General features: G+C 38.6%; 1 protein-coding gene across 2 annotated transcripts in view; it reads right to left on the reverse strand.

The window, feature by feature from the left end:
* The window catches only part of PTPRB (protein tyrosine phosphatase receptor type B), a 117,842-nt gene that overhangs the window by 63,495 nt on the left and 33,377 nt on the right, over positions 1-20,970 (reverse strand). For both annotated transcript variants that reach the window (XM_059080210.2, XM_059080212.2), the window contains 5 exons: positions 11,813-12,088; positions 10,655-10,912; positions 8,776-9,039; positions 6,399-6,668; positions 4,908-5,168 (listed from right to left, as the gene is read on the reverse strand). In XM_059080210.2, coding sequence (XP_058936193.1) covers positions 4,908-5,168; positions 6,399-6,668; positions 8,776-9,039; positions 10,655-10,912; positions 11,813-12,088 — 1,329 coding nt within the window. The remainder of the gene's footprint in view (positions 1-4,907; positions 5,169-6,398; positions 6,669-8,775; positions 9,040-10,654; positions 10,913-11,812; positions 12,089-20,970) is intronic.

Here is a 20,970-nt window from a genome sequence, read left to right on the forward strand (position 1 = left end):
AAAGGGAAAAATCTGCAACCTGTATCCTGCAACCTAGGATACTCCACCCAGCAAGATTATCATTTAGAATAGAAGGAGAGATAAAGAACTTCTCAGACAAGTAAAAACTGAGAGTTCATCAATACTAAATCTACCCTAAAAGAAATGTTGAAGGGTCTTCTCTAAATAGAAAAGAAGTAAGAATCTAAACAAAAGGGAAAAATCTCACTAGGAAAGGCAAATATATAATAATGATGGAGGATCAACTACTTAAATAAGCCAGTACATACGTTAAAAGACAAAAAATTGTAAAAACAACTATAATAACACTATACAGTTAAGGGATAAGCAGAAGATGTAAAATATGGCATCAAAACCCCAAAATGTGGGGGAGGAGAGTAAAAAATGTAGGTCTTTTAGAATGTGTTTGAACTTAAATGACTGCCAGTTTAAAACAAATAGATATAATTGTAGGTCAGCATATGTGAATCCCATGATGACCACAAATCAAAAAGGATAAAATATCTAGGAATAAACTTAACCAAGGAGGTGAAGTATAAACTCTGAAAACTATAAAAACATTGATGAAGTAAACTGAAGATGATACAAAGAAATGGAAAGACATTCTGTGCTCTTGGATTGGAAGAATTAATATTGCTAAAATGGTCATACTACCCAAAGTAATCTATAGATTTAATGCAATCCTTATCAAAATACCCATGTCATTTTTCACAGAACTAGAACAAATAATCCTAAAATTCACATGGAATCACAAAAGACCGTGAATTGTCAAGGCAATCTTGAGAAAAAAGAACAAAGCTGGAACTATCATATGCCGACTTCAGATTACTACAAAGCTACAGTAATCAAAACAGTATGATACTGACACAAGAACAGACACATAGATCAATGGAACAGGATAGAGAGCCTGGAAATAAACTCACACACCTACGGTTATTTAATCTATGGCAAAGGAGGCAAGAATACGCATTGGGGAAAAGACAGTCTTTTCAGCAACTGGTGCTGGGAAAACGGGACAGCTACATGTACAACAATGAGATTAGAACACTTCCTCACACCATATACAAAAATGAACTCAAAATTGATTAAAGACCCAAATGTAAGACTGGAAATCATAAAGCTCCTAGAAGAGAACATAGGCAGAACACTCTTTGACATAAATCGTAGGAATATTGTTTTTGGATTTGTCTCCTAATGTAAAAGAAACAAAAGCAAAAATAAACAAATGAGACCTAATTAAACTTAAAAGCTTTTGCACAGCAAGGGAAATCATTGACAAAAAGACAAACCTATAGAATGGGAAAAGATATTTACAAATGATATGACTGACAAGGGGTTAATATCCAAAATATATAAACAGCTCGTATAACTCAGTTTAAAAAAACAAACAACCCAATTAAAAAATGGGCAGAATACCTGAATTTTTTCCAAAGAAGACATACAGGGGGCTAACCGGCACATGAAAAGATTCTCAACATTGTTAATTATTAGAGAAATGCAAATCAAAACCACAATGAGCTATCACCTCATAGCTGTCAGAATGGCTATCATCAAAAAGTCTACAGATAACAAATATCAGGAGGATGGGAAGAAAAGTGAACCCTCACGCACTGTTGGTGGGAATGTGAATTGGTGCAGCCACTATGGAAAACAGTATGGAGGTTCCTCAAAAAACTAAAAAGAGAACTCCCATATGATCCAGTAATTCCACTCCTGGGTATATATCTGGAAAAAATGAAAACACTAATTTGAAAAGATACATGCACCCCAATATTCATAGCAGCACTATTTACGATAGCCAAGATATGGAAGCAACCCAAGTGCCCATCAACAGATGAATGGATAAAGAAAATGTGGTATAAGGACTTCCTTGGTGGCGCAGTGGTTAAGAATCCGCCTGCCAGTGCAGGGGACACATGTTCGATCCCTGGTCGGGGAAGATCCCGTGTGCCACAGAGCTACTGAGCCTGCACTCTAGAGCCCATGAGCCACAACTACTGAGCCCATGCGCCACAACTACTGAAGCCCGCACGTGTAGAGCCTGTGCTCTGCAACAAGAGAAGTCACCGCGATGAGAAGCACATGCAGTGCAACAAAGAGTAGCCCCCACTCGCCGCAACTAGAGAAAGCCCACGTGCAGCAATAAGGCCCAAAGCAGCCAAAAATAAATAAGTAAAATAAATAAATTTATTTAAAAAAAAGGACAATTTACCTTTGAAAATATTTATAATGAATGCAGTCCAAGTCCAAGCCATTGTTAAAAAACAACAACAAAAAGAAAATATGGTATATATACACAATGGAGTATTACTCAGTCATGTAAAAGAATGAAATTCTGCAATTTGCAGCAATGTGGATGTACCTAGAGAATATTATGCTTAGTGAAATAAGTCAGATGGAGAAAGACAAATACTGTATGATATCACTTATATGTGGAATCTAAAAAATAATACAAACGAGTGTGTGTGCAAAACAGAAACAGACTCACAGATATAGAGGACAAACTAGTGGTTACCAAAGGGATGAGGAAACGGGGGAGGGGCAAATTAGGGGTATGGGATTAAGAGATACAAACTACTACGTATAAAATAGGTAAGCAACAAGGATATATTGTATAGCACAGGGAGTTATAGCCATTATCTTATAATAACTTTTAATGGAGTATATTCCATAGAAATGCTGAATCACAATGCTGTACACCTGAAACTAATATAATATTGTAAATCAACTATATGTCAATAAAATAAAAAGACAAGTCATAGACTGAGAGAAAACATTTCAACACACATTTTTGACATAGGACTTATTCTGGAATAAAGAATTCTCACAACTCAATGATAAGAAACAAAGAACCCTGTTAAAAAATGGGCAAAGCATTTGAAAATATCTTCTTCCACAAAAAGATAAGTGGATGGTAAATAAGCATATGAAAAAAATGCTTGAAACCATTAGTCATTAAGAAAAGGCAAATTAAAATCACATGAGATACCTCTACACATTTATTAGAATGGCTAAAATTTAAAAAACCAAACAAACTGAAAATACCAAGTGTTGCTGAGAATACAGAGGAACTAGAAATATCATACATTGCTGATGGGAATGTAAAATTTTACAACCACTTTGGAAAATAGCTTGGTAGTTTCTTACAAAGTTAAACATTCACTTACCATATGACACAGCAATATGAGTGGTGGGAATAATGAAAATGATCTTAAGTCTAAAACAAAGCCTTGGACTTTCATTGCTGGCACAAACCATGAAAATCCCCCCAATACACGCAACTGCACATGTTGGATAAAACATAAAAATGTAAATGCATGGGGCTTCCCTGGTGGCGCAGTGGTTGAGAATCTGCCTGCCAAAGCAGGGAACACGGGTTCGAGCCCTAGTCTGGGAAGATCCCACATGCCGCGCAGCAACTGGGCCCGTGAGCCACAACTACTGAGCTGGCGCGTCTGGAGCCTGTGCTCCGCATCAAGAGAGGCCACGATAGTGAGAGGGCCGCGCACCGCGATGAAGAGTGGCCCCCGCTCTCTGCAACTAGAGGAAGCCCTCGCACAGAAGTCAAGACCCAACACAGCCAAATAAATAAATAAATTTATAAAAAAAAAAAATGTAAATGCATGAATGAGTTGTCAAGAATGTAAGGAATTCTCAGAGACCTATAAGAAAGTGACAGAGAGGTAACTGGTTCACTGAAGCAGACTGTCACCATGAGGGCATCTTTCAAACATAAATTTAAGCTTTGATTTTATAGCTTTGCAAGAGCTATGAATAAGACTTTCCCAGGGTGAGGAAACTCATAGGTGACTCTGCATAATATTGGATCCTGAAACTTTATATTCTAAGTGTAAGTGAAATAAATATTTCCTCTCTATTCCCCATATACTGCAGCCTCCTTAATACTAGGTGGAGAAGAAAAAATTTCCACTGAGAATTCATAATGTCAAGACAGCTTCAGTGAGTTTGCAGCCCAAATTCTTAAAACCCTGGGTGATCAGAAAACCTCAAGTTGACAATTTAGATTAAAATAGGTCTGGGTTGATAGAAATCCTGTGCACCTGAAAGAATCAAGTGAAAAGAAAATTCTTTCTGAAACCCACCTTCAAAAAAGGCCCCAAAGAATTCCCACAGAATAAAATCCCAAGGTGTATGAGTTAGAATAAAACATCACAAACATTTAAGGAAGTAAGCACCATGAGCAAAAGGCAGAAAACTCAGTAAACAACAGCACTGAACTCCTGAATATTTCAGATATTATACTGATCAGACAGAATGAAAATAAAAATCATTAATTTGCTTATAGCGATAAAGGAGGAGAATGGGAAGAGCAACAGAATACTAAACATATTTGGAAGGGAACCAAAGAATATGTTTAACAGTGAAGAACATAACAATTAAATTTTAAAACTCAGTGGGTGGATTTTTTTTTTTTTTTTTTTTTTTTTTTTTTTTTTTTTTGCAGTACGTGGGCCTCACACTGCTGTGGCCTCTCCCGTTGCGGAGCACAGGCTCCAGACGCGCAAGGCTCAGTAGTTGTGGCTCACGGGACCAGCCGCTCCGCGGCATGTGGGATCTTCCTGGACCGGGGCACGAACCCGTGTCCCCTGCCTTGGCAGGCGGACTCTCAACCACTGCGCCACCAGGGAAGCCCTCAGTGGGTGGATTTTAAAATAGATTAGATAGAACTAAAGAAAGATAGATTAGATAGAACTAATGAACTAAAACTAAGAGCTGAGGAAATTATCCAGAGTATAGCCCAGAGAGCAAATACATGGAAAACATGAAAAAAAAATGTATACAATGCCCAGTACAGAACAGGCTTTTAATGAACATTTATAAGTTGAATGTTAGACGATTCAGCAGACAGGATACTTTTAAAGCCTAAAATTTATAAAAAATGTTACCTGTTCTTCCTTTTGTTGAAGATGAAGTTTTTAGGTCTCCACTAATACTGCTGACTGTAGCTATGTATTTTCGTCCAGGCACCAGGTCAGTAAAAGTGAATTCTTTGGCATCTTTGGGGAGCAACTTGTGGATGAGTAAGAGGTCTCTGTCGATTAGTGAAATGATGTATTTCTCCCACTCTGCTGCAGGGGTCTGCCACATGACACTCAGTGAGGTTTCATTGGCGTGTTTGACACGAAGCTGAAGGACAGCCAGGGGGACTGGGGAAAAAGCAATGGACATTCGGGTCACTGATTAACTTGGATACACTCCAGTATTCTTTAGAGATCTGTTCTCTTCCATCCACAGGAGTGTTCTAGTTGAGCATTTCTTTTCTGAATGCTTATGAGCATTTAGAAAAAAAAAGCTAATCACAAAAAAACTTTGTTCATGTAACATAACCAGAAATAAGGACTCAAAAGAATACTCTTGGAAAATACTTTACTGGGTTATTTATTTATTTATTTATTTATTTAGTGGTATGCGGGCGTCTCACTGCTGTGGCCTCTCCTGTTGCGGAGCACAGGCTCCGGACGCGCAGGCTCAGCGGCCATGGCTCACGGGCCCAGCCGCTCCGTGGCATGTGGGATCCTCCCGGACCGGGGCACGAACCCGTGTCCCCTGCATTGGCAGGCAGACTCTCAACCACTGCGCCACCAGGGAAGCCTGGTCATTTATTTTTGATCATCATCCAGCAGATATTAATATTTGGAAAATGAAGAGGTAACTGGAAGACACAGAGGGCAAGCTAAAGATGTTTCTTGGTCCATTTCTTTGATGTTCTTCTAAGAACATTGCATCAGTGTAGTTATTTCCTTATTATCAGGCAAGACTAAAAGAGAATATATTTGAATTTCACTCCAAGTATGGAGCATTCCATGTCACAAGGATTTTCATAGAAATGTTGAGTTTAGCAGGTCAACTCTCTTATTTGAAAGTTGAGGAAATGGACTTAGAGAGGTTGTGACTTGCTCAAGGAATTACAGTATAATGGTGACAGTAAGAATACCAAAACCCAAGTCTCAGTAGCCTCACTCTCCTCTGCCCTAAAATCTGAATATATCCCTCTCCACTTTAACAACTCTTCCTTGGTACCTGAAAATCCCCCAGTAGTCAACGGTGGGTCAAGGCAGTGGTTCTCTAACACTGATCACCAACAAAAGGTTATCAACTATCTACTTTGTGGGGAGGATTCTCTCGGATTGTTTCCTTCCTGTTCTTTTGGTGTTAGAAAGGTCTTTCTTTTAAAAAACAATGAACCTACTAGTGGAAGTGATTTCTAATACTCTAATTTGACAAAATTAAACATTACCAACCTATTTCAGTTTGTCAGTCTATAATGTCTCAAATACAGGGAACCCTGGGGTATGACATGGATGGTTACCTGGGTTACTTGGAAGAAGGACCAAATTAAGGTTCCATCAGTCATTAACACCTTGGTATTCGCTTACCTGTCCTGCCATGGCAACGCTTAGAATTCTTCAGATTTCCACTCTCAACAGTGACTTCGACCTCATACTGTCTTCCCGGTATGAGCCCCACATCACCTATGACATAGTGTGTTTCCTCCTTTCCCACGGTGGTGTTGAGCAGCGCCAAAGAATCATTCAAAAGCAGGATACGATACTGCTCCCAGTCTCCAGCAGGGGGCGACCAGCTCACTACCAGAGACCTTGTAGAACCATTGCTGTTTGCCTCCAGGTCCCCAACTTTTTCTGGAACTAAACAGTGAAATGATGTCAAAAGGAGATACTAAAATCCAAAAGTAAGGATGCTCATTCACTTTTCATGGGCAACAGTAGATAAGACCTAATAAGCTGCCATTCAAAACATTTCCATCGAATGGGCTTGAGGATGCGGGAAGGGGGAAGGGTAAGCTGGGACGAAGTGAGAGAGTGGCACGGACATATATACACGACCAAATGTAAAACAGATAGCTAGCGGGAAGCAGCCGCATAGCACAGGGAGATCAGCTCGGTGCTTTGTGTCCCCCTAGAAGGGTGGGATAGGGAGGGTGGGAGGGAGACACAAGAGGGAGGAGATATGGGGATACACGTATACGTATAGCTGATTCACTTTGTTATACAGCAGAAACTAACACACCATTGTAAAGCAATTATACTCCAATAAAGATATTAAAAAACAAACAAAACAAAAACCCCATTTCTATCCCCTCCTGATGTTTGTGAATTGCAAATGAGCATTCTGGAGCCATTGGACACCCAGAGAAATGCATGTTAAAATCATTTTAGTAATATATCAGTAATGTGATCTTCTGTAACAGTGTTAATAACCTAGTGATACAAACGCTGTGTTTTTCTGATTGCATACCAGCCCTATAGACAATACTGATGTTGCTTATAATGATGGTGACAGTGATGGATGTGGCATCTTTTGGAAGAGACCCTGGATGTTGTGGTCACAAAACATGCCTCTCTTCCAACAGAAAAGATTAATCTCCTTGCAAAACAACTCTGATCTTATTATTCTTTGCTCAAAAATATTTAAGGTTTCTCCATTAACTACAGAATAAAACATCAAGTCCTTGGTGTGGTGTCTGTAGCCCTCCCAAATCAGACCCCATATCCTGGAGTCTTCACTCCCTGCAGCCCCCCTCCCTCGTTCCCCACTCGCTGGCCTCCAGTTTCGCGTTCTGTAGACCTGTAAGTCTCCTGGGCTCTTCCACCTCTGTGCCTTTGCTTGTGTTATTCCTTCTACCTCAAATGCCCTTCCCTCTTTTCCCTCTTAACTTGTCAAGAGCTTCATATTTTTAAAGTCCCAGTTAAAGGTCATTTCCTCCCAGAAGTCTTTACTGATCTTCTGAAAGAGAGTTTGTTTCTCTTTTCTTTCTGACCGTATATACGGCTCTTACTTGGGATCTCCAATAGCACAGACAATGGACTCTGGAATCGGACAGCCTGGTTTAAACCCCACCACTTATTGGCTGGATGACTATGGACATGTTATGTGACCTCTTCGAATTACCTATAAACTGGTGATAATATCAGGACCTCTCTTGCGGTTTTGGTGAGAACTGAATGAAATAATGGTGTAAAGTGTTTAGTCAGTGCCTGATCCATGGAAATATCAATATAATTACCATTATTAAAATATAATATTTTTATTGTGTGTTTGTGTGTGTGTGTGTATTCTACATTTGTGTGATTAAAATGTAACTTCCTAAAAGCGAGGGTCGGCAAAGTAAATATTTCAGGCTTCTTGGGCCACATATGGTCTCTGCCTTATATTTTTCTTTCGTTTTCTTTCTTTTTTAAAAAACTCTTTAAAAATGTAAAAACCACCCTTAGTTTGGGGCTATACAAAAACAGGTCACAGGCCATATTTGGCTGAAGGGTGTAGTGTGCTGAACTCTGCCATCTTAATAACTCTCAAAGCTCATAATATGGTAATTTACAGGAAGAAGGCACTGGATAAATGTTTGGTGACATAAATAAAATAATTTATGGGAAACATGGGTAAGTGCTAACTGGCCTTCATTATAAGGTTTGATCAGAAATGTTTTATTCATTAGTATCAATGCTAATTCATTTATGCTACTTAAGTGGTGTGACATGAAATAGCACAGGGCAGAGCCAGAAATACAGATCATTCAGGAAACAATCCAAATACATTTGCTTAAATAATCAGACGAATGCAATTAACCCTCGGCTTGACTCTGTATAGTGGAGCCTGGCCCACAGACACCCTGAGACATGTAGACCATACTTCCCAGGTTGGGAAAGGAATTTTCCTTCTAACTTATCCTGTTCTAAGGTATATCAGAGAGTGATTTGAGCAACTAAGGAATTTCTGGAGCCTTAGACTCACCTGTTCTGCCCACTGCCATCTTATGAGCAGACAATTCACCAGAGACACAGCTGATGGTGACTTGATAAAGTCGTCCAGGGGCTAAGTCTTTAAACTGAGTTTCAGTAATCTGGGGTGCTAATATTCTGGATTCTTTGATGGTCCCTTGGTGAGACAGTGTAATGTTGTAGAAATCCACATTTCCAGAAGGTCTTTGCCACTTGACTTTTAAAGAGGTCAAAGTACCATCATTTGTCACCTTCAGATTTGAGACTTCCATGGGGGCTAATTAGGAAGAAAGGGAAAGAGGCTTTAACTCAGGATATCATACCACTCTTATGGCCAAATTTTGACCTGTGTCTTAATCTCTACAAGCCACACTCCCTGCTCTGAAGAAAACAACTTCACAAGGTAAAAAATAATACTGCAAAACCAAAGAAAGGTTGTCTGGCTAGTGGAGAGAGGACAAACATGGCAGTCAGAAGCCTAGATTCTGCCTCAAACTTGGCCATTGGTTGGCTGGGCAGCCCTGGGCAGCTCTGTCTATCTTACTAAGCCTAGGGGTCCTTACTGCCTAATGATGGCTTGATCAAAAAAAACTTAAAATGGTCTTTTCCAGTTCTGAAAATCTTTAAGTGGAATCCTCAAAGAATGTCATCTGCCTAATTTCTTCCTGTCTTTATGTATTTAATAATAGCAAGTACATAATAAATAGATTGGTTGACTGATTGGCCATCATAAAATTTTTTGTGCTACAAATAGTTTCTTTTTTATATTGAATCATGAAAAAGTTAAAGCTTAGGAGTTGTGTCATTATTTCATAAGAGGAAAATGATTACAAAGGAGAGACACTTTGGTGAATATATTTTCTACCTTTTGCCTATGCTATAATTTGGGGCCTCACTAATGGCATAATATAAATTCACAATATTTCATTAAAATAACGGGCGTGGCACATTGCTTTTGCATATGCCAGTTAGAAGTGCAATTTGCTCTTGATATACATAAATATTTCTTAAAATATATGGTACATTTTTGTTGGGAATATATATATATATCTTTGAGGTTGATACAAAAGGTATGTAAATATATAGGTGTCCCCAAATATCTTTCCCACCAACCTCCTATTATTTCAGGAACTCTCCTCCCTAGAGTAATGTCTAAGGCACTACATATTTTAGAGTTTCTCTTAAAATTACATAGCTTTCCAAAGGAGGAGATTTATTAACACATTAGACCCACCAGAAGCATTAGAATCCACTTGAATGTAAGCTCCATGAGGGGAAAGACTTTGTCTCTCTTGGACATTGTTATATCCACAATGTCTGGTATATAGTTTACACCTAATAAATATTGATTTAATGAACTAATGAATGAATATGTATATAAATGATTCATTAAAACTTAGCACAGATCAGTTTTCTGGCCATGTTAGGCTATGAGAACACGTTCTATAGATTTGGGTCTCAGGAGATGTTTTCTTGGATAGAGGGTTTGGGCAATGGCTGTTTCTTTATACAAAGACCTAAGAGTAGGTCTTTGTATAGCACTGAGAAGAGTAATCCTGGTTCTCATCATTGTGAGTGATGTCACAAAGGCAGGGGATGATGCCTGTTTAAGAGAAGGAAGTAGAATCCTTAACGAAAAAGAGAAGCTAAGACTATATCAGTGATTAACTCTGCTATTTCACAAGGTTGTCAAGGACGAGCCTAAACTTTAGAATGAAAGGGAATCCCTCTTTCTCTAAGTAGAAAAGTGGATACATATTAAGGTCTTCTACAACATATGCATTTCAATTTGTCCTATACTACCATTATCCAAATAATTTAATAAACCTTGTTTATTAAACATTTCCTTGATTTGAGCTTTATTCTTGTTCAGAATAGCCAGGGAAACTTACTTGTCCTGGCTGGTTTCCATCTGTAGTTTTGCAGCCCTGCAGCCTCGGTAACAATGGTGACATTATAGAGGTGACCAGGTATCAGTCCATGAAAAGCATAGGAAGTAGTAGATTTGTCCACAGCATAGCTATGAACTAGAATTCCTTTATCCATTAGTATCAGCTGGTATCTTTCCACATTCCCAGAGCCACGTGACCAGGAAATCAGGAGAGAATTCGTTTTTGCTGAAATACCAATATCTTTCACTGACGATGGCACTGGTGGGATACAATGTATTTCCAAAGTGTCATTCATAATTTCCTTATAGAAGGTACAGACACATTTCATTTGAAACCACACATCCATTAATGCTTCTCTGTACATCTAACTTGTATAATAACTAATGAAAATAGCACTCTTGAAATTTTATTGGAACCTGGATTAATGCTCTTTTCAAAGTCCACAGCCTAAAGCTACATCATAGTTTATCTGTCTCCCCCACTTAACAGGTATCAAGGTAGATTTTGTCAATGAAGTATGATGTGGCATAGCAGTAAAGGGAAAAGAGAAAGGAAAGGACTGTAGAAGTTGAAAAATGGAAAGAAAGCAACAGAGCAGGAGAGAAAATGAGGGGAGAGTGAATGATAAGAAAGTAAGTTATGGAAGGAAACAGTGATGTGTTATTGATATCGGGATGCATGGGTGCAAGAAAAGACTTGTTCCAAACATAGGAATATGCAGGAAACACCATGACTTGATGTTAAGAGAAGAATATACAGGGGAGGGAAAACATTTAAAAAATAATTTTCATTGCACAAACTCAGAAAATGAGGCAGAAAATCCTGTTACCTAACATTTGAGTTAGAAGGGCCATTAGGACACATCTTCCTCATTTTGGAGCAAATTCCAGTCCCAGAGAAGTTCCATGACTTGTTCAAAATCACCCAGCAAGCTAGCAGTACAACCCCACCTCCTTGTTTCCAGTCCAGTCTTTCCTCTGTATCAAATAGTATTTATTTGTCTCTCTGTCTATCTATCTATCTACCTACCTACCTATCTACCCACCTATCTATTTATTGTTGATCTTGGGGCATTCTTACTCCCATTTCCTGAATGTAATATAATTTCAAAAGAATCATAGACTATTAAATACGCAACTGTCTGTAAGCAGGTCTTACCTGTTGATCCATTGGCATAAATTGTAGAGGAACGTTTATCCCCAGAAACAGCTGTGATGGCAATTTTGTATTTACTACCAGCAGTGAGGTTAAAAAATGTATATTCATTCCAGGAAGTTCTTTCTTGAATTTGGGCCCCCTGTGTCTTTTGGTCATCATCAAGTAACTGTACCTCATACCAGGTGACTTTCCCGGAAGAAGGAGTCCACCAGACATGCAAACTGGTGGAAGTACTTTTCTCTTTATTGACTTCAAACCTAGCAGGAGGTAAAGGATCTGCAGAGCAAAAAACAAAAAAGAGAAGGTGGCTTGAAGAATTTTGCAGATACACGCTTACCTTGCTGTAATCCAGATGCATTTTCCTTCAAAACTTTAAGAATCTGCAGCTCATGATACAAATGGGCATTTTATGCCACTCCCAAACTTACTATTTTACTTAAAAAAAAAAATCCACCTTGGCTACTAGTCATATAAGCTCCTTTTTTTCTAATAAAACTTTTTTTGGGTTACGACAGCTCTGAGCTTGGAAATCCAAGCAAGGTTATATTTTCTTTGGCTTGCAAGTTTTGCACTTTTCAAACATTGACAAACATCCAGGCTCTGCCTGGATAAATACTGAAAATCTCAACAGAAAATACAGATATTAAGAAATAATTTTAAAATTTGTATTTGTACTAAACTTTCCCCTTTTTAGGTTGTGGGGTTTGGGGGGGTTATGTATACAAAACTTTGGACTGTTTTTAGATATTGGAAAACCACGAAAGATACAGACCTGATTATGAGCCTCGGCTAGGTGTGCTCACCAAAATGAATTCTCCCAACAGCTGGGATTCCCTATGTCCCTAGATGTTCTAAACTTGAGTTCTGGGACATTTTGGAGTTGCCAGAGCTCCCAGAGCAGGTGGGTTAGTCCTGTATGTGGCTGTTTACTTCGTTTCGATTCTCAAAGCCATGGGTCAATTTGAGGAGTCCTGTTTCCCATGTATTGAATCTTCACTGTAGAGCTTGAAATAGGATGAATAGCACGTCTCCAGGTTAGGAACTAAATCAATAACATTTAGTGAGCAGATGATGCAGGGGGACCATACGAGAAATAAGGCTCTCCCTACCCTGAATATTGGGAGTAGAAACGTTGACATTTACATATGAGTAATTTTCAGAAATCCTATGTGGTTCTTGGTCTAGAAAGTGAGATCAAGATACTGGACACTAAATTTCAAGAGTCAGGTTAGATGTTTTAGTGACATGGCTATAGAGATCTCAGTTCTTTACCTCCTGGTAAATTATATCTTACTCATGAAAGAAATTGAGGAATTCTAGCATCTACTTAGAACAGTATATGTTTTAAGAAAGTTTTCACTTGTGACTAACATTAATACAAATAGGAACAAGGTAATCTTATTCTATATTCAGAAGGCGTTTATAGCCAGACAGCTCAGTAGACTACGGGTCACCTATAGACTCCATACATAGGCTAAATAAGGCCAAGCCAAGACAGAAACTTTGAGAGCCCAAAGCACAGGTGAGCTTAGAGGATAAGGTTGTGTGGTTTATATCCTAGCAGCACAGGTTCACCTGAAGAGTCTAGGCTCTAGAGTCTGGCAGCCTGGGCTTGAATCCGGGTCTCCCACTTTGTAGCTGGGTAGCAATTCCTCAACCTCCTCGTGCCTCAGTGGTCTCCTCTATGCTGATAACAATGCTATCTTATCAGTAGAATTGTTATGAAGATTAAGTTGAGTATTTTATCCAGAGCACTCAGAACAGCATCCGGCACATAGTGAGTGTTCAGTGTTAGCTATTATTAGTATTAGTATTAGTATCCCTCCTATAATTGGGATGATCTTGTCATAGAGGCAGGGAGGTGAAGCGGCAGAGAGCATGGGCTTTGGAGTCAGAACTCAATTCACATCTCAGCTCCCTCATGTATCAGTAGCTTGGGGAAGTTACTTAACCTTCTAAGCCTCCATTTCCCCCTCTGTCGGGGGAGTATAATAATAGTACTTATATTCTTGGATGTTTGGAGGAGTAATAAGATATAGAGGAGACTTTACATGGTACACAGTGGGCACTCCATAATATAAACTTATTCTGTCTACATGATCATAAAAAGAAACTTCCTCTGAATCACTGACAAAATGGAGGCAAAAGTGGAATACCATTTTTTGGGAAACTAAACTGATAATAGCTTTAATTGCCTTCTGCAAAAAAAAAACACTTGGAAAAATCTTATCAGTTTATTCCCATGAACTAACATTCTAACCCTTAAGATAAAATTTAAAAAATTCCCAAGATGATTTTCATTTATGGGTTCTTGAGGAAAAACAGTATGGGTTTGTGTGTGTGTGTGTGTGTGTGTGTGTGTGGCAATATTATTTAAATTTTCTATCCTACATAACACTCTATAATTAAGGATGTCATCATAAAAGGAAAGGACATAATTTCCCCTCACAGAGTTTTCTTGTTGCCATGTGATTCTAATAGCCAGAGAAACTCAAGAGCAACCTTGTCATAGCCAACTGAGGTGACACATTTTTGCTGAAGAGGCATTTTAAGGACAAGGATGAGAGGGACAGCTGCTTTCCAGTGATTGTTCAAAAGGGATCAATACTATCACTTACATGCACAACCCAGCCAGATAAAGGTTAAAGAAAATGATCTTATGATCGGTATAATCTAAACATATATAATCTGCAAAATATGAGCTATAGAAAATGAATTTTAAGGTTGCGTGCCTAGAGAGCGAAGTTCAGAAATGCAGACTTTATCTAATCTCTCTGAGCCAGAAAACAAAACAGTCAATCCTTTGTACATCCGCTAGAACAAAGGAACAATGAGATTGGGAAGTGCCTGGGCTGCAAGAACCTGCACTGGAAACAAACACTTAAAACCCCATTTATGCTGTGATAAAGCCCTTTGCTGGCAGTGGTCCACTATTGCTATGCATGCGGCAGGAGTTCAGTAGTTTTCAGACTTTGTTTCAATCTAACTAAGCCCAAGGAAAACTCTACTGTATTAAAAAAAAAGTTTTAAATATTTTATTAGAAACAAATTAGATACTTCCATCAGGGTGCTATTTTCATCTAGCATCTATCTATCTATCTATTTATCTCTCTACCTACCTATCTACCATCTACCTATCTAGATAGATATCTAGATATCTAGATAGATATATGAAAGAGAGAGTTTTAATGCTATTTGAAAATTTAGTTATAGGTCTGTACTCTTCTGATCATGTGACAGGTCATATGTAATTGGAAAACCCTACTTGACTTACATAATTTATGCTGATGGCTGGAGATATCAATGCACACATGTGTGCATTTATAGCCTTTCTGGTTTTTCCACCCACTGCTGTCATACATACAGTAACCAGTGAAGTATTATAAGCTTTGAGAACTGTTGAAAACCATAAATCAATAATTTAGTCTCAATCAATATATCAAAATTTATCATTAGCCATCAATTTAAGACATCTTTGTTTATATTTATTTCCAGAATATTGAATATGGAATGCCATATTCATGGAATATGGCATTCCATATTCATGGAATATGGAATGCCAAATGCAAAATTCCACAGTATTCAGCTGCTGTATTTCAACGAATCTACCAGTATCAGGAAGCCCCAGAATTTCATAAGTAGGTTTGCTGTCAACCCACTTTTTCTGATAAAGTTTAGCTAAATTCCTGAACCAAAATGGATTCTTCTTTTTTTCCCTTTAAAAAAAATCTGACTTAAGAAGAGGGAGACACCCATATGTATAAAATGGAAGTGATATTTGCTTTAAAAATTCTTTTGTATGATCATTAAAACATTATTATCTACTGCTATAGGAATTTGCAGAGTGTTTAGAATTCAAAATGATAGTATTTATTTTGGAAATAAATTTAGCCTTATAACAAGAGAGCAGGCAATCCATAAGTTAGTGCCAAAAGCTTTTTTTGAAGTCATAATAGCACACAATATATCTGTGTAGGATCTGATCTTTTACAATGTGCTTTCTTAGTTGTAATAGAGGGTCAGAGGCATTAAGTGACTCATTTACATCACATAGGTTAACAAATCATCTGAGCTTCTAACAATTGACTCCAAGTCGTGAGTTCTTTTCTATCACACCTTAGTTGTCCCAGGGTGGAAAATGATGCCATGAGTCGCACAGTCAGTATAACAACAGAAAAATCAAACCAGAACTCTATGAAAAATAACAGACAAATTTACAGAATTTTCATTTGATGGTTTGGCTAGTGTAGCATAGATAAATGAATAACAACACTAATAATAGCTAAATCTAATCCTGCCGCCAGGAAAGTTCCATTGATTTTTAAAAAATAATGTTTTTCTTCTCCGTTTCTTTTTTCCCCCTAATCTTACTGCCTTAACCTGGTGTTCCATCACCTTGTGTCTGGATTACTCTGAGTTTTCTGGGTGACTGCCTTATTTTCTGTCTTTTTTTCCACTATTGCCAAATAACCGCTTTGTATATCTCTCCCATATGCCATCCTCATCCCCTGGGCAGCACCAAGAACTTTTCATGAGATGAAGTCTAAGTTTCTCCATAGGAACTCAAGGTCTCCTCAACCAGGATATTATCTTCCACCCACCTCTCCAAAACACACCTTATCTTTCAGCACTAACTCCAGGACAAGAGATCAATTTTTTAGGGATAACAGACTCAACTTCTGTACCTTTACAGGAATTAGGATACAATTCTAGTTAAAAGCATGGTGGGTAGGAGACTGGAAGCTGCTTGACGTAGCACTCTGTATAAAATGGAGTGAACATCAACTATTCCTCTAAACTAATTGCGAATTTTCTCATGGAAACCAGGGTAAGGGTGGGGGAAAAGCCACAAACCATTCCTTGGTGCAGGTTTTTAAAAATGGGCAGGAGAAAACGAGAAAGCAATTGCCCACAATCTGTAGTTAATTAAATAGATTTATAGAGATGTAATTTTCTTTTACTTTTTTTTTTTTTTTTTTTTTTTTTGTAGTACGCGGGCCTCTCACTGTTGTGGCCTCTCCCGTTGTGGAGCACAGGCTCCGGGCGCGCAGGCTCAGCTGCCGCGGCTCACGGGCCCAGCCGCTCCGCGGCATGTGGGATCCTCCCGGACCGGGGCACGAACCCGTGTCCCCTGCATCGGCAGGCGGACTCTCAACCACTGCGCCACCAGGGAAGCCCTTCTTTTACTTTTGTAATTGTTGCTGTTTGACTATAGTCAGCTTTCTGACTTATTATAAGATGATATACTATATTATGCTAATATATCAGATTAACATGCATTTCATTTATCAACTTTATACCCTAAATATAAAGTTCAGCTAGAGAGGAACTTTCAAAGTCTTAACAGCCTCGCAATTAAAGCAGCTTTGACAATCATTTGCATCATGATTAACACGAGTGAGGAATGCCATGTTATTTTACGGGTCATCATACTTGGCTTCTGAGAGTCTACAGTTTACTCGGGCATTTAAGACATATGTGAAAAAGGTAAACACAAAGGTAACTTATCAGGGAGGCTGACTTTGAAGTCAGACTAAACCTGGTTCAAATCCCAACACTATCACTTCAAACAGTGACTTTAGGCAAATTGCTTAACCTCACCGAGGCTAAGTTTCCTCATCTGTAAAATGGGACTAACGATACTTACAGAGTTGTAAGTTTGAAGAGGTAATGGAGCCAAAGTGTTAAGTGCAGCCCTGGCACATGGTGGGGCCTCAGTAAAAGGCAGTTGGTGTGAGTATTGCAGCTGTTCTTGCTGTTAAGGGTAACACAGGTCAGCACCAATGCTGAATATGCAAAAGGAGAATGATATCCAAGGGGAAGGTCTCAGAGGTGGGCTTGAAATGAACTTGAGCGAGTTGGAAGGTCAAGTAGGATGCAGAAATCAGAGAGAAGAGAGGCCATTGCAGAATGAGAGAGCAGTTTAAGCAAAAGCACTGAAAAGATCACTTCTGTCGAGTATTAGAGAACCATGTCAGGACGGTGGGGACAATGACAGCTGACAGAGACTTTAACACCCTCATGCCGTCATCCTTCAGCAGCCCTATTCCTCTCTTTGATATTAACAATAGAGGTTTTCTTGGGAATTCCCTGGTGGTCCAGTAGTTAGGACTTGGCGTTCTCACTTATGGGGCCCCAGGTTCGATCCCTGGTCCAGGATCCTGCAAGTCACGTAGCGCAGCCAAACAAACAAACAAACAAGAACCAGTTGAGGTTTTCTCAATATTATTTAAACGCTACATAAGTGAAGTACAAAGGGAAATCCTTTGGCCTCCTGTTCCAGACTGTTGCCCAGAAGCCGCTCTCATGTAGAAATTCATGAGCTGTTGCTTGATGTGTGCTGCCGAACCTGAACATCTAGATACTAAGGAATTCCTGTCAATGTTAGGTATGATACTGATATTGTCGTTATGTTAAAAATAATGCTTATCATTCAGAAATGCATACTGAACTATTTATAAATGAAATTAGATGATGACTTGGACTGTGTCAAAATGATATGTGGTGGGGGAGTGAGTGAGGATATAGATGAAACATGATTGTCTGTCAGTTGGTAACTGTTGAAGGTAGGTGACGAGTACATGCTCGTTCCTTATACTATTCTGTTTACTCTTTATGTATTTGAACTTTTCCATCTAGAGGAAGAAAAACAAAATAAAACTCCCAAATCCCTGGAAATCTGTATGTATATCTACCATGTTAATTTTAGTTGCATAGATTCATCTTTGTTTATATACATTCATACATTTAGAATGGGTTTGACCTCTCCTACAAGGCCAGAAGGTCGTCAGTATTATCCTTTATTCCCCAGGGGGATTCCAGGGAATTGGTGTCTGGGAGTGGAAGGTGAAACAAATTTTCTTCCATTCTGTCTGGACAAATTAGATTTTATTTCTTGCTAATCTGTAGAATGCCAGGCCCACCTACAGAAGTCAGACAAATGGAAGAAGCTTCCAAACACACAAAAAGTCAAGTGCAGAGAACTAGGTTGGTTGATTCCCTATACAGAGCTCAGCTTGATCTTAGAATTCCTGAAATAACTATACTGCAAACGGCTGATTCCTAAATACTGAAGTCCATCACCAGAAGTTCAACACAATCAAAATCATTATTATTTCATCACACTAACACACATTTAATCATTATTCTACCCTTGTAGGCTAAGCATCTATAGATTTAAAGTATTTCATAATATATTTTTTTCTCTTTAAAAGTTGAATTGAAAAGTAACAACAAACTATCATATGTAATCTGAAAGAACAAAAACCAACTTAAAAATTATGTCCATTCTACAGAGTAGTGGAAAGAATTGGAGTTGGGGCCAGTAAATCTGGGTTCAAGGTCTAGGTCTACCATATATTAGCTCTATGGATTTGTGATTAGTTAATTCTTATGAATATCAATCTCATCTCCAACCTGAAAGTAATAATAGGAAACTTACTACACACTTAGTATGTGACAAAAATTGTTCTAGAATTTACGTATGAATCAATTAAAACCTCAAAACGACCCTAGGAAGTGAGCATTCTCTTTATTATTGTCTCTATTTTATAGATTAAAAGAGGTGAGTAACTTGTTTGAGGCAACTTGGTTAGTAAGTGATGGAGGTGGCTGCTTTCAAAACTCAACTCTTAACCACCTGTGCCTTCACAATACTCCCTCCACAGGATTGCCATGTGGCTATAATTAAACAATATATGGTCAGTATAATATATATTTTATACTCTTACCTACTCAACAAAGTAGGTGAAAGTATTTTACATACTATAAAAGCACAAGACAAATATTAGAGTATTATTTTCTTCCTGGGAAAGACAACAGATATTCCTAGGCATTACAGATTTAACCAGGCATAAAAAGGAATGGTACCCGTCTTCCCTGGTGGCACAGTGGTTGAGAGTCTGCCTGCCAATGCAGGGGACACGGGTTCGTGCCCCGGTCCGGGAAGATCCCACATGCCATGAGCGGCTGGGCCTGTGAGCCATGGCTGCTGAGCCTGCACGTCCGGAGCCTGTGCTCCACAAAGGGAGAGGCCACAACAGTGAAAGGCTCACGTACCGCCAAAAAAAAAAAAGGAACGGTACCAAAATCTTAATGCCAATGAATAACAGAAAACAGAAAAACTATATCAATAGCTCTTAAACTTCAGTGTGCATTGATTCACTTTGATATTTGTTTAAAATCAGATACCCTAGGCTCCACTCTTTCTAAATTCATTATATATGAGGTAGAAGCCAAGAACATGCTTTTATAACAAACTCTGCAAGACAGTTTAATGTCAGTAGCTTAAAGACATTATTGAGAAATAAAGGCCTGTGTTTAAAGCCATGTAAGTGTTATGGATTGAATTGCATCCCTCTAAAATTCATATGTTGAAGCCTTAACCACCAGTACTTCAAACTGTGACTGTATTTGGAGATAAGACCTCTAAAGAGGTAACTGAGTTAAAATGGGGTCTTTAGGGTGGGCCCCAATCCAAGATGACTGGTGTCCTAAGAAGATTAGACACAGACAACACAGATGGACGACCATGTGAAGACATAGTGAGGTGGCCATCTGCAAGCCAATCAGAGAAGCCTCAGAAGAAACCTGCTGATAACTTGATCTGGGACTTCTAGCCTCCAGAACTGTGAGAAAATAAATTTGCTGTTTAAGCCACCCTATCTGTGGTATTTTGTTATGCAAGCCCTGGTAAACTAATACAAGAAGCAACATTTTGAGGTGGAAATAATAGCTGATATGGTGATTTTGTAATTAAAGCTCTTAAATTTTTTTTAAATTAAAGACAGAGGAATGAGCCATGTATAAAGAGCTAAATTTTTTTTTTTTTTGCCTTTTGCTCTAGGCTGATTAATAAGTACCTGAAACTGACTAACAAGAAGTCATGTGCCACTAAGATATTCTTCCTGCAGGTAAAGTTCTCTACGACTAGACTTCTTCCCTGGGCTCCATAACTTACCCATAACCCATGGAGAATAGATCATATTTTTATGTACATTCTCCCACTAAAATATTCATTTCATTTATTAATATTTGTCTGTTATCATCTACCTATTCATCCATAGATCCACCCATTCATCTCCCCATTCATTCATCCATCTACCCATCCAGTTAATATTTATTGAACACCTACCATGGGTTAGATGCCATTTTAGGTA

Source organism: Kogia breviceps, chromosome 12, assembly GCF_026419965.1.
Source record: "Kogia breviceps isolate mKogBre1 chromosome 12, mKogBre1 haplotype 1, whole genome shotgun sequence".
Lineage (NCBI taxonomy): Eukaryota > Metazoa > Chordata > Mammalia > Artiodactyla > Physeteridae > Kogia > Kogia breviceps.